The sequence below is a fragment of the Enoplosus armatus genome, chromosome 17 (assembly GCF_043641665.1).
Source record: "Enoplosus armatus isolate fEnoArm2 chromosome 17, fEnoArm2.hap1, whole genome shotgun sequence".
Classification (NCBI taxonomy): Eukaryota; Metazoa; Chordata; class Actinopteri; order Centrarchiformes; family Enoplosidae; genus Enoplosus; species Enoplosus armatus.
The window spans coordinates 567,741-582,865 of NC_092196.1; the positions used below are offsets into that span (position 1 = coordinate 567,741).

The 15,125-nt window shown below is 43.7% G+C and overlaps 1 protein-coding gene across 1 annotated transcript in view; it reads left to right on the plus strand.

Annotated features, from left to right (window-relative positions):
* The first annotated feature begins 487 nt into the window (after window positions 1-487).
* The window catches only part of igf2bp1 (insulin-like growth factor 2 mRNA binding protein 1), a 44,921-nt gene continuing 30,283 nt past the window's right edge, over window positions 488-15,125 (plus strand). The window contains exons 1-2 of the mRNA XM_070922526.1: window positions 488-662; window positions 1,965-2,025. Of these exons, the coding sequence (XP_070778627.1) occupies window positions 488-662; window positions 1,965-2,025 (236 nt within the window). The remainder of the gene's footprint in view (window positions 663-1,964; window positions 2,026-15,125) is intronic.

The window sequence follows — 15,125 nt, forward strand, 5'->3', positions numbered from 1 at the left end:
TTTTTCCCACCCTTCCACCATAGACCCATCACCAAATCCACCCAGTACAACCCACCTCCTGCACAGCGCGATAGAGGCAATAGGCTGCTGCTTTATTCGTCTGCCGGGGCCGGCTGCAAGTCGAGGGATTTCATTTCTTCCCCTCACCCCTGCTCCACTCATTCAACTGGATTTACAGCTAAATTCAACGATATCATCGGCTTTCGCACTACTGAAATCTATTTTTTTTTTATTTTAGTTTGCTGCCGAAAATTACCGTTTTCGTTTTGTGTTCTTTTATTTTTGGAGATATCCTTGCCTTCCAGCGTGATCTCCACTTTCAGTTAAGTGTGGCAAGTGTGACAATATCTTGTTGCGCTATTAGCAAATTCAGGAGAGAAACTTTTTTTTTTTTGCTGGCTTCAATTTGAGTTATTCCGGGCTTATTGTTTTTTTTTCTTTTTTTTTTCTACCCTTCGTTTTTGGACTTGGAAAAACAATTTCCACCATGCACAAGCTATACATTGGGAATCTAGGCGACAGCGTGACTGCCGAGGATTTAGGAAAAACCTTTGACGACCACAAGATCCCGTACTCCGGACAGTTTCTAATGAAAACCGGCTATGCGTTTGTGGATTGTCCCGACGATCAGTGGGCCATGAAGGCTATCGAGACGTTTTCTGGTGAGTTATTAAGGTGGACTACTGACCGCCAAAGACCCCCTTCCACCTTTAGTTTCATTCATTCGAAAGGGGGAGGTGGGGGTGGGGGGGGGGGACGCCGGTGCACGGCCACGGCTGCATACCCACCTTCAGCGGTGTGCCCCAGTTTCGCTCCCCGTCCACCTCCGAGGCTTCTCCGTGGACATGTCGGATACAAATATATCCACACAATTATTTTTTTCACTGATGCTAGCTTAATGGTGTGTGTGTGTATATGTGGGGGAGCTATACGCCCAGGGGAGCCATTCAACTTTGGCAGAGGGGGGAGGGACACACGTAGTGTAAACGTAAAGCCATACAGTGAAGCCTGAGCCCGTGGCGAACGTAAAGCACCAGGCTACTCACTCCACATTATTGCCATTTGACACACGGCTCCAAAATCCTGCGATAGCCCGCGTGGCTTGCGCGTTTCGGGCAAATGTGTGCATGTCGAGGTGGTGGTGGTGGTGGTGGTCTCTCGGTGTCTTGCACGCCTAGCATTTGATTGAGTCCTCTCCTGTGATTATATAGCGTAAAGCCTCTCTCCGGCTCCCCCCCGTCCCCCTTTTGAGCCGACAGTACACTATGACAAAGGTTGAAGAAAAAATAAATAAATATATATGTCTTACCCGGTGTACATGCCAAAGCAGGCCTCGCACCGCCGCCTCGGGTCCGAAATTACAGACGAGTGTGGCACCCATTGCTCGGTTCACGCCGGCGCCCTTTGTAGCCCATTTCTCATGATCTCAAATGTTTAACGTGAGGAGGAGGAGGAGGAGGAGGCAAGGTCGCCATGCCTGTCAGCTCCCTCTGCTTCTCCTACGTGAAACCCCCACGAAACAAGCAAAACTCCCAAGATAGTTTTTTACACACACAGCGTGTGGACCTGAAGCCGTTTAAACAGACACGCTAAACACAATATCCGTATGGTTGTCACTCTGTATTTCTTATGGCTTAAGTAGCCTAGCTCACGGTGGGACTAAAGTGACGTGCCTATACAATTCACTTGTTCCATGACTTTTCAGCCCTGTTTCTTTTTCGGGGGGTGGGGGGGGCTGAACCTGCCCGTCTCCCACCTTCTTCTCAGCTTCTTTTCTATTTAGTTACTTATTAAACTGTAGGTTTAAAAAGTTAGCTGTAAAGGGACCTCCACTTAAGCTATGTACCCTGAATACACCCCCCCCCGTGGGCCTGCAACAGCTAGTAGCCTAAACAGCTAGCATGTAGACACCAGCATGTTCTGAACCCTCGTTTCTTAAATATATATATATATTTTTTTTCCAGGTAAAGTGGAGCTTCAAGGGAAACGTATTGAGGTCGAGCACTCCGTCCCCAAGAAGCAAAGGTACCTACCAAACAGTTTGCAAGCACCATGTTACCCCTCCCCCTTCTCTCTAAAAAACCCCCTTTCATGTGTTGCATCACTTTGTCCAGGCCTCTCCTGAATGGAGTTCTAACCGAGCACAACGACTCCACTGGTTCATTTGCAATAAGTGCTATTTTGAAAACGTGCCCCACGTGTCTTGCCGGTGTGAAAAGCCAAACTTGAAGGCTGTGTCCGGCACTGTGGCACAGCTACTGTGGTTGTTTTTCTCGTTGGCGTTTGGTGTGACGTGTGTGTGTGTGTGTGTGTGTGTGTGGAGCCCTCAACTTTGTCGGCCATTGCAGTGGGACTGTACAGTGACAGCTTTAGCTTGCTGCCTGTCGTGCAGTTGTTTGTTTTTTTTGTTTCTCTCTCTCTCTCTTAATTTGAAAATGCAGGTGTTGGTTGAGTGGTGTCGAGTGAACCCAGTGAGCATGTGTGTTGATAATCTTTGCAAAGTATCGCACAAGGCTCCAAGCACGCCCTATAGCACAGTAGGCTCCATTTTTAATTATTTAACGGGTTTTTCTTTTTTTTTAAAGACACTGGGGGATGTGCTACATTTGGGAAATGTGTGTGTCTTGTGGTTGTTTCATGGTTACGTTCAGCAACTTGTTAAACTCCTTTTTTTAGTTTGGAATTCACAGCCCATTGATTGCGTATAGGCCTACACACAATTTCCATGCATGTAGATTTTGACTAAATTGCTGTACCGTGTGTGCATTTGAGTATTTGGATTATACTCACCCCTGGCTGCAAATCAATTACAAAATTGTTAAAAAGGATTCAGTTATTTGATTTATTCTTTTGACTTGGTAAAATATCTCCAGCCAAAACGGAAATGTCCTAAGTGTATTTGATAAAACGGGGTCATAATTGTTTCAAGATGTTGAATAAACTGAGCACAAACATTCTGTTAAATCTCTTTAATTTCTGGTAAAAAAAAAAAAACACAGCTGTGTCTTTTGAGTTTTTATGTGTAACAATTCTACTTTTTTTTTTTATTCTAATTTTGAACTTTTTTGTTGCCAGTTGTGAAAGGAAAAATAGGATGGTGGTGTAAATAGTTGCACATTTAAAAAGAAAAAAAAAGGCATTTTAATGCAGCAATTTAATGGAGGGGGGAAAAAATGAACCTGTGGCTTAAAGAAGTCTGTAGCTTAGAATTTCCCCTGTCCAAAGGATAAACTGGGGTCCATTGTACATCAGCTGCTCTGTGCCAAGAGCCAGACTTGACCTGCTTTAAACAGTATTATGGAATTCGCCTATAGACTATCATTCATGCCTGTAACCTTTGGCACAGATAACGAGGTGAGCACAGTTCTACATGTTCCGCCATTTGGCTACACGCGTGCGTTTATGTGTATGTGTGTCCCACGATCTAAAGGGCCATAGGGACGTAGATTACGTCCTTATTGGTTCACTGTTGGCTTTAAATAAATCCTTAACATTTCGTGGAACTAGTTTTCGTGCGGTTTTGCCTGAATGTGGCCAAATATTTAAATTTCAGCTGCTTTTTTTTTTTTTTTGGGCGCCCGCTTTGCGCCACCAGAGCGCACCATGAAGAAACGTTGCAACATGGCTGTGGCTCAAAAACAATACAAAATAAATAAAAGACCAGGTCTGCCCCGCATGCCTTTCTGAAGACGAATGGCGTTAAGCAGTGAGGCTGAATCTCAGTTATTGTCAAACTGCGGAAAGAGGTCACTCGCCATGCTCAGACAGCCAACATGGCAGCAGGCTGTAATTTGTAATAATCTCTCAGCGGGTCGGTGAATTATTCTGTATGGGCTCTTCTGCGATAACCTTGAAGAGGCCATACATGATAAAGGTGATGTGTGAGTAAAAGGGGGAGCGGGAGGGGGTGGGGGGCACTGTGGACGAGCTGAGGGGCTCCACGACACGTGGTGCGTCCACGCAGAGAGGAGTCACCCCACGTCAGGCAGTGAGGGCAAAATGGCGAAGCTCTGAATGAAGCAGGAGAACTGTATAGGCTGCTGGGGTTTTTTTTTTTGAAACCGTGTGTAGTTCCGGGTCTCCTCAGCGCCCGGCTCGCCCTACAACTGGCCTAGTTCATTTGCTTTTCAGTGTGGCGATCAACGCAGCATGGGAGGGTTAACATCACGGAAACCATGTTTTTTTTGTTGTTGTTGGAAGCCCTACCTTAAAATGGCCGTTCATATACTCAGCCAGCGAGAGCCAAATTATCTCGAATTGTTGTGTTTTAAATATTGATGTCAAACACCAGCTCGGCCACAGTATCTGCACCCGTCCGTGTGGCGTTTGAGTGTTCAGAAATGCACTACATTCTTTTGTAAATGTTCAAAACGCCCCACAACTGTGTTGGCGTATTTATCAATGAACGGGCGACTTTTTTTGGGGGGTGTTTGACGATGTTTTTTTAAATTTTAGATGAAGGGAGCTAAATAATGAGTGGCAACATATTTTGGCCCCTAAACTACTTCACAAGCTACCCCCTTTCTCAAACTGCATCAGTTTAATTCTCCCCCCCCCTTCCTAATTCTCTATACGTAGGCTATACGTTCAAGATGGCAGGTCTGTCGTTGCTGCTGTCGTGGGTGGTGCGTGGCTGTCATACAGTGTATTTAAAAGACGCCATTGCTGTTATAGCTATAGCTTAAACGCCTTAAAGTTGCTCGGAGGTAGTTTTTTTTTTCTGACAGGGAACTTCAATGGAGGTGTGTTTTTGTGTGGGAGGGGCGGGGTATTCAGAGGGAACAAACCCTTTTATTTGAGGCGGGGGAGGGGGCAGTCCTGTAACAGGAAGTTCTAGGGTTCAATTCCTTCATTCTGCTCTGCAAGTGTTTGTGCCGAACCCCTCAGAGGCTGCAGGGGGCGCCGCCCGTGGCTGCCCCTGACCTCTGACCGTGTTGCGGACATGTTTGTGTGTGTGTGTGTGTGTGTATGAAAAATGGCCGCTGTAAGACGGAGATAGAAGGGTTTTAAATGGCAGAGACAGTTGTAGTATTCATCATGAAGAAGTTGACTGAAATGTGTGTCTGGCTGAGGTCAGCAAGAGTGGTGAGGGGGAGAGGGACCGCCCCCCGCCACTGGGTGCAGGAGTTGGGGGCTGTCTGTGGGGGGGTTTTGGGGGGGGGGGGGGGTTGCTCAGAGACAACAAGCCATCCTCTCTGATTAGAAAAATGTAATAGAATGCCTGTAGTGAGCGTAAAGCAAACAAAGCTCCCTGCAAACTGTCCATTCAGAGAGTATCTTCGATTTTTAATTTGTCTGCAAAAACACATTTTGTTGCAGAAACAAAGCACTTTTTTTATTTTTATTATTATAATGTGTTTATGGGTTGGTGTGAGTTGATGTGCCAAAATAATCACATCTTTTTTTTTTATTGTAAATGCAACACAAACACTCCCAGAAAATAATACTTAGTGAAATCATTTCATAAAAAAAAAAAGAATAAGATTCAGATTCTCAGAATTCAACTAAATTATTGATTTGTTATGTATGGTTTTGTTATTGGCTACTATTGTGACCATAGCTGCTTCACTGGTGTGTTTGCTTTTCTATTTTCAACCCCCCCCCCCCAACCCTCCCCACCCCTTCCCTCCCCCCTCCAAGCCTTTGTGATATTTCCAGAGTTAGGAGTATGCTTGCTGTGCACTCACTCTGTGATCTTGGTATGTGTTTGGTAGTGTGTGTGTGTGTGTGTGTGTGTGTGTGTGTGTGTGTGTGTGTGTGGAGTTGGGGAGGGTATACTGTGAACAGGAATTAATACCTTCGTTTTGGAGTTGATTATGGCAAGGTTTGACATCAAATTAGTTATTATCAGTTATTTAGCAGCCTGCTCTGAAATCAAAATTGGCATATTTGTACAAGGAATATGGCAGATTTTCAACCCCTCCCCCCCCCAAAAAAAAATTGGGCTTTGATGTCCTTAATATGTGCAGGATTCCAGAATTAAAAAAAAAAAAATGTGGTGAACAATATCACGTGTTACTTTGTTGTCCACATTTCCACTTGATATTACCACACTGGGCAGACTTACTGATTGTGAGACTCTCAGATGAATCAATTCCTTGTTAGAAAGACCCACTGAGTCCGCTCAGTGTCTGTACAAGGACTGACGCGGTTTTTCCACGGTGCACAGCTTCCCTTTAGTTAGCAATGCCCTGAAAGTCATCGCAGCTTTCTGTGCGTTCTAAACCTTTTCTTCATAAGTAGCTGTACGTATGCACCTTTTTTTTTTAGGCGAATAGCTAAGGAATGCTGTCATATGGCCTGATTTATAATGGCGGTGCCTATATGTACAGTAATAACAGTAGTAGAAAGCACCTGGTCAGTAGCTGGACTGAGCAGCTTTCAGGTAGCCTGGATTGGTCATAATGTTGTGTTTGGGGCCCTTTTTTTTTTTTTTTGTTAACAGATCCGAACACATAATTAACTTTGTTTTATCAGCTTGCTATTTCACGACCTTCCCTAACTTTCATGAGAATTGCTCATAAACATCATTTTGAATTGATGACACGTTTCCGTTGGTCCACTGCAGAAAATGACGCGTGACTTCTATTTGGGGAGGGGGGGGCAGCTGTAAAACCAGTGGTTAAAATGTTTTTTTTTGTATGCTGTATATATCAGTGATTGGTGTTGTTGGTGTCAGATTTCTGTGATTCACCTTCGCCAAACGTGCAGCCCAGTTTGTGTCAAAAAACTTCAGTACTTTTTCTACATGTTGGGCTTGATTATTCCAGAAGAAAATCAGAAACATTTCAAAGAAAAACATGTTGATTTAGCAATTATCATTATTATATTATTATTATTTCCAGCAGTGAGAAACTACCATTCATTCTGAACACAGAATACACAATAACACAACATTTGAAATGCATGTGCGGTGTGATGATTCGATTGACGCCAAGTTAATCATTTTTGATGTTAGAACATAATAAAAATGGAGGATATTCTGAATGATAAACAAGCACGAAAGCGCGTGGTTCTCATCCATGCTGCAAGAAACGCGTAATCCCTCTGTGTGTCCACGCTTGGTTCATAGAATAAAGACGCCATCTTTTGCAAATCACCCCCTGTAGCTGTAACTAACGCCTCGTCTTCAGTGTTGGATTTCATTGTTTGGCTTATTCGCAGCATCAGTCCCTTAACTCCACCTCCCGGTGGAGAGGGACAGACCCTTAGTGTCACTGGCGTTTGGGGCCGAGTGTTCATTCGACAAAAATGAGGGATTTTCAGTGAAATGGCAATTCCTTTTTCCTGAGAGCTTGAGAAGAAAAACAGGCTGAGAATCTTGTATTGTAGAACAAACAAAAACAAGTTCGCTGTTGCATTTCTCATCTCAACAGTGAAAAAAACCAACCAAAAAAAAAAAAAACCTGTGTAGGCGTCTAGCATCTTTTGGTTGCTTATGCAACCATTTCTCTCGTGTTAATCCTCACGTGTTCTAGTCGCCACTTCCACGTCGCTCAGACGAAAAGCTAAGGTGCCTGAGTATGCATTGCCAAGCAAACCTAAAGCCTGCTGAATGTTACTGTGCAGGCAGCAGTTTCCCATGACTCTGTGTGTGTGAGTGTGTGTGTGAATTCAAAAGATAGAATCCGATCCCTCTCATCCCGTCCATGTCCCCTATATACCCTCAGAAATGTCCGGCTGAAAAGACGGTTAATCAATCAAACTTCATCACTCGGTGTTTTCGTGAGTCATTCCTTCTGTCCTCCCTTCCATCTTTTCCAGCCCATTAGTAAGAAACATGGAGGACAGACGAAGATCCCAAATTTTTCTGCCAGCGAATAAAAAAAAGACAGCGGTGTCGGTTGCGCCCCTTCCTTCACGTCCAAATAACACCGCGATGTGGCGGTTTATAGTGTCAACCAGCATGAAGTATTCTCTGCTGTATAACGACACGACATACTCTGTTTCCGCTTTGTCCAGAAACGTCGCTCACGCGGAATGAAACGTTCAAATCCAAGATTCCATTCCTTGACCAACGGCCAATTCTTGATATTTTAAAGTAATTTCCCAGTACTTGGAATTTCTGGAAACTACAAAATCCTCCTCTTAAATAATAATCATAAAAAAAAAAAGAAGATCAAATGACGTATAAAGACAAGCCAACACGCTCGTGGTTCCACCTTTTTTAATGTCTGCTCTTGATTTTATGTCTCATCCCTTCAATCCTCTTGCAACACCCTCCAATTTATCGTGGGACCCCTTGGGAGGTCCACTACAATATATACACTTATTTAAAAATTTGATTCAAGCAATGTATGTCTGGTAGATTTAGTTTCTTTTGTATTTAAGGGTTTGGGGGCTCTTGGTCAGCAAGGTGAATGTGTCTGGTAGCTTCTGCAACCCCACTCGGAGAGCCCACATTTTCTAAAAGTTCACGCAAACGCACGGCGAGCCTAAAAGACATCAAGGAACGCCTTTTAGGATCTAATGTCCCAATAAGCGTCGCAGGACAATTCCCATTCAATCCTGCAAAAAATAAATAAATAAATAAAAAGAATTCTAACGCACTGCCATGTTGTTTTTCGTTGACTTGCCCTGTTTGGCCCATTTTTACTGACCCTTTTGGTTCACATGCACGGGGACGATCCCGCTCTCCAATTGGCCGAAAACGTCTCGCGTGGACGTGGAAGCTTTTCTGAACATTTCAAGACTTCCAGTCAAGACAGTTCAAGTTCAAATCTGGCTTGGAATGCACCAGTCAGCAGTTCAGATACATGCGCGTCTTTCAACTTAAATGAACTGGTCTGCTGAATCACGTTTTTTTTCTTCTTCTACTTCTTCTTCTTCTTCTTCAGAATTCCCCTTTCCAGTTTCTGTCCTCTGAATTGGACTCTTCGCATAACTCCTTTTTTTTTTACTTTGCAGCTGTTTTTGTCTATTTTGTAACCAGGGCTGTTTCTATTCTGCAGCCGTGTCTGTGTGTAATGTAAAGTGTCGTTGCAACTTTAAATGCACTCAGAATGTATCATGCATGTGAGGAACTGTGACCGTGTGTGTGTGTGTGTGTGTGTGTGTGTGTGTGTTCGGGGGGGGGGCACACACAGAGAGGGCGGCCCAGAGAAGAAGTAGCACACCATGGTCTGTCTTCCCTTCCTCTCATGGCTGGCGAGGGGACAGTGGGCGGAGGGAGCGAGGGGGGTGCGACCAATCGTGTGGCAGCGGCACCTGCGAGGGAGGGGGGCGGTCGCTCGGCGCAGAGACGAGAGGAGCCAATAGGTCCTCCCTCCCTCCCTGCCTCGCTCTGCCGCACGCATGCTCTGACTCTCTCTGTGTGTGTGTGTGTGTGTGTGTTCATACTTTCTTTCTCTCTCTTGTTTTCTTCTCTCCCTCTCTCTGGTACAGTATGTTCATTTCTCTCTCCCATGCCCCCCGCCCCCCTTTCTCTCTCTCTCTCTCTCTCCCTTGGCATGTTGCCATGTTCTCTGCACCATTCCAGCCTTTTCATTCTGTATCCCTCCGCTAAAGAGAGCGAGAGCGAGTGATAGAAAGAAAGGCAGACAGATGAAGGGATCCAGTGAGGGCGAGCGAAACACAGATGCATGTGTTTTGGATCTTTTGACGCCCAGCTGAGCCGCAGTCTCCAGAGCGCCTTGGACAAACTGTTTTCGGAGATGGCTGTAATCAGGTTAGACCGCGCTGGTCCAGTGGCACGTCCGTGGTCGCTGAATGCATTTCTGTGGTGTTGCGTCCCCTATTCGCATTAAACCATCAAGGCGGAGAGAGAAGTGGCCGCGGGTTGGGAGACACAGTGAAAAGGACGGGGTGGAATCGCTTCTGTCCAGCTGTGAAGATCTTTGCTTTTTTTTTTTTTTTTTTTCTTCCCCCACCGTTAACTGACAAGTCTGTGTACTGAGAAGTACACAAATCATTCCCTCTGTCCACCCTGTCCAACTGTGGAGAGACCAGTCCCTAACTACACTGCAAGACATAGGGGTCCAAAAACCCACCGTCCTGGTCCTGTGTGAAGTCGATTCAAGTGGGTGTCTTCGCCCCTTTTTTTTATTGCCAGTATTGTGTCCTGGCGATAAACCCATTAACCACAAACTGGAAGTAACCCTCTGTCACACACAATCTGTGGAAACACAAAGGGGGGGGGGGGTTTCATTCTAAAAGTCAAGAAGACTTGATTCGATGTCAGGGCCTACAAAGACTAACCGATTTCATTCCAAATTCTCACAAGTGAGGACACTTGGGTGCTTCTCTTTGTCAGCCTTCACAGTAATATGAATATTTTCACGTTTTGGATGGACGTTCGAAATAACGTAACACTGTGTGAAAACATCACTTTGGGCTGTGGGGAATTATAACAGGCACTTTCCACCCCCCGACATTCTATAGCCAAAACGATTGATCGAGGAAACGATGGCCAGATGAATCGACAATGAAAGTAACCATTGGTTGAATATATTGGACTTTTCTTCCCCGTCACGTTTATTTGACAGCTGTAGTTGCTTTACAGATGGAAAATGTTCCCAAAACACTTCACACTTTTAACTGCCTTTTCTTGCTCGCGCTAGTACACAATGAAACGCAGGACTCCCACCTGTAACGGAGTGTTTTTTTTAGATCGTGGTTTACGGGCAGTTTGACTCAACAAGTCTCACCCCGTCCCTCAAATGGCGTCCTCTTCAGTGTGTTTATTTGGTTGGTCTTGTCTTTAGGTGCTTCACTTCTGACTTCTCGCTGCAGTGGCCGTTTGTCTCTTGCTTGTCGCTTGTGTTGTCTTGTCTGTGACCCAGGAAATACACAAAGCTATCTCATGTAACCTAAAATGCATTTATCTAGAAGCAGAGAGGAGTGTAGTACAAGGAAAAGAGAGACCAAAAACAAAGTCAGTGTTGGAAATGACTTTTCTCTAACTTTAAAGGGCCGCTCTGCCCCTGATTCGCGTAAAGATTTGTTTACTCGTCACCTGGCGTACTACTCAGCCCGTCAAAATCGTGTGTGTGTAATGTCTTCTGTGCCTTTTTAAGTCTGGGAAACCAACCCCGATGACACATATTTATAACAGGATGCCTGCGTTACAAACTGAGGGGAGTTTTAAAAGAAAAAAAAAATGCTGTTGCATTATGGGAAATGTAGGATCCTGTGGTTTTGGAGCTTGACCCTTACTAGGGACTAATAGTCCGGATATCAGCACCTGAGCTGCTTCAATTTTTCCCAACTATAAGAAACTGCAACACTCACCGTTTTTTTTTCAAGTTTCGATTTGCTTTTATTGTTATTCATTTATTTATTTATTCATTTATTTATTTCTTTTTAGAAGAACCTAAAATTAACAAGTGGGAGTTCAGCACGAGCAGCGACGGAGCCACAAAGAGAAAGGGGAAGGCAGTGCAACTCAGTCAGAAGAAATGCATTGGAAGGATGCGATGACGAAGGCTCATTATTCCAAAAGAAAAAGAAAAAAAAAAAGAAGAGAGAAATGTTCAGAGAAATGACGGCGTAGAGGAGAGAGTGATGGAGGAGGGGATAGAGGAGTTACATGGCAGCATTTTATGTAGGTGAAGGGGTAAGGGAGTCCTGTCTCTTTAAGAAGACCCCCCCCAACCCCTCCTCCTCCTCTGCCTCCGCCCCATCTTTCTGATTGTTTCTTCTCTCTGGTTCAAACCATCTGTCTCTCCATCTCTTACTCTCCCTCTGTGTCTCTTGCTCTCCTGTTTTTTTTTTCTTTCTCCTTCATTCTCTCGCTCTTTCGTTCACTAAACATACATTGTGTGCACACACACACACACACACACATCTGGGTATATGCATGCCATATACATGAGGAGCGATGAGCAGCGAGTGGGGGGGGGGAGAAATGAGGAGGAGGAAGCGGAGGGGGGGAGTGGAGGGAAGGTTGTTGGGGGTTTGGGGCCCAGGGGTCGGGTCTGCATGGTGGATGGGGCCCCTTGTGCATATGTGTGTGTGTGTGTGTGTGTGTGTGTGTATGTTAAGAGAGAATGTGGGCATGTACGTGAGGGAGAGCCTCCCTGCAGCCCTGTTCTGGTCATCATCGATAGTCATGTCACCCAATGGGAGACACTGTTTGTTTGTGTAAAAAAAAAAAAGGATCCAATCTTTGGATTTCAACTGTCTCCTATCCTTTTTTCTGCTTTGTTTTTTTTTTGAGAAATCACCAGAATGTATTCCGGTTTTGTACCGGACTTTGGTTTTTATGAGGGTCATGTGACTCAGATACAAAGTCTTTCGTACTTTTTAGTTTTTCTGTTCTCAGAGTCACACATCAGAAATCAGATCTCACATTCTTGCAAAAGTAGTGTGTTACTGGAGCTATTGAAACCTTTTTAATTAAAACAAAACCCGAAAACAAAACTTTAAACCACCAAAATGTTTAACAAAGAATCTTAACCTCCCTTCATTTCAAGGATCTGTGTATAAAGTTGAGTCAGTCTGTTCAACAAGCTTGACATAATATAACTAAATACACTTTAAAGTTCTCCCCCTCTTATCAGCAATCATTTTGAGAGGATTAAACGGGGCATTCACTTTTGATTTCTATTAGTATTTCATATGTGGAGCCTTTTCTCTATTGTGCTAATTATGTCAGAATGTCTCATGTCATCATTTGTGGCTTCAGCAGTTACGCCCACACGCATACCTTTTTTATTATCAAGTGCGTAACTAAACCCGATTTTAATTTTGTAGCGTGAAATAGAAATCGTGGCCGTGACCAGCTCAAACCAGAAATAACGTGATCTATTACAGATATATTAAGCAAACATTTGAGCAGAGATCAGGGAGCAAGTTAGTGAAAAAGACTCGGCGCTGGATGTGTAAATCACGTTTTGTTTTTTTTTGTTTTTTGGGTTAGGTAAACTGTTGATGCACTCTTGCTTTTAGATCAATTTTGAAATTCAAAAAGTCCCTTTTTGTAAAATACAAAATAAAACGACACATTAGGGGTTTTAGGTACAACAGGCATGATGGAAAATCCTGTAAGGGAAGAGCCTCCAGTGTATTGGAGGAGGATGATGACCGACCGATCCTTGATATTTGACAACGCGCCGATACCGCCAAGCCCATTATCAAGTCAACCCGAGCCGAAGCCGCTCACTCTGCTTCAGCCCACAGTGAATTCCACAGTAGCATGAATTTCTCATGGCCATGCGGAAGCACTTAAGTGGAAAAACACTTTCTACCTGAAGAGGTCCGGCTTCAAGGGGCTGTGTCTTACGCACTTTTGACGCACTAAACCATTCCGCATTAGCAACATGTGACTAAAGGTCCACATTGAACACATCCGCAAAATGTCCGTGTTTTGTCATTTTCTTCCATTCATGGTTACGGTGTGGTTAGGTTTTGTGGCAGCTAGCTAACTAGTAGGAAACCCTGGTGCGGCAACAAGGACACGATCCCTCACCGGCTTCCCGGCGGCGAAACGATTTCGGCACATTTGATTCAAAATCGTAACAAAAGTAAACTTGAAAACTGGAGTGAATCGCCGTAAATTTCAGCTGCAAACATTTTTCTTCAACGCTTTTTCTTTGTACTCGACTATGCCGTAGCCGTATTATACCATTGCTACCATATAAGCAGCAGGAGAGCGTGTGATTCTCAGCAGCTGATTGGCAAAAAAATGAAAAATAAAAATAACTCACTAAACTAAAAATAAAAGGCAACTTTACAGCGGACCATCATGATTTTGACCTAAATAAATCTTGAAAAGTAGGTGCAGTTTCATTCTGTTTTTGTTGGTGGATGAAACTAGATTTTTTTTTTTTATAGACACAAATAGTGGAAACAAATGCCTTCGTTCCTGCCTCAATGTTACAGAATAATAATCGACCCTCTGAAGTAAATATACTTACTTGGAACTATTTACTATTTATTTACAACTCCCGGTCACAGTTTTGCGTACTTTTACATTTTTAAATCATGCTCTCTGGACTTGCGAGGATTTTACACAAAGAAAAAAAACCAAAACAACAAAACCGCTTAGAAATAGATTATTTGCTTTTGGATAAAACTTTTGTGTCTTGCAATTTTGATGTTTTTTTTTTAAGGAGTTTATTTTTTCTTCCAATGTAACTTGCAACATGTTTTTTTTTAGATGAAACAGATTTTCTTAATTGTTGAAACATCGGGAGATTTAGGAAAACTGCTCTCTGATCAGAATTAAAATGTTTCATTTTTCTCATTTTAGAGACTTAAAGATGTTTTCTCCTTCATTCTTTCTTGACTCCCGTTTTTTATGACCTTTTACCCTTCACCGCTCCTTCCGTTGGACCACCACAATACCTTCAGGGTGTGTGTGTGTGTGTGTGTGTGTGTGTGTATGTTCGCAGAAATTGCACCTTGGACCTAAATTCTTGACATTTTTTTTTTTCAGTGGTAATGAGCGAGAAACTGGAGGTTAAGGATCCATGCTTCTGATTGGCCAGGACCACACTGGGCTGTGATTGGCTGGGAGGAGTTCTATTGTTGCTCATTCGCACATAGAACTTCCTTCCCCATCCTCTTCCTGGTTCCTCTGTGTGTGTGTGTGTGTGTGTGTGTGAGAGAGACGTCAGCTTCCACTTTGTTTTGAATCGTTGAGGAACAGGGCGGGACCAACAACAGCCTATGGAAACAGTTGAGTTTGAGTGTCGGCCCTTCCAGCACTTTGTGCGTTTGACCCAGACTTTGTCTTTGTTTATTTATCCTCTTGTGGTCTCGATCTCTTTTTGGTTTCTGGAGGATATTAGTTCCTCCCTTCACTACTGATGACATCAACATGATCAAAAAAAATTGAAAACAAAAACAGCCCCCCCCTCCCAAAAAAAAAAAAAACGGATAAAAAATGTCACTGTGAACATCTCCTAAAAGAAAAGATGAAAAAAGTTTGCGTGTGGTTCAAACGAACAAATGGCGTTTTCTCATTTTGAACACACTTGTTATGATGGAGGGTGGTTTTAGAATTGGGGAAACAATGAATTTTGGGGTTCCTCGACCAAACCAAACCCCCTCAAAGAAATGGAATACAACAAAACTCAAAACTGGATCCTGGCCTGGATCATTTAAACCTCAAACTGAGTTTTTGAAGAGGGATCAGTCCTGTAGTCCTGAATGACCTTGTTGCCTCTTGTTTTATTGTATTA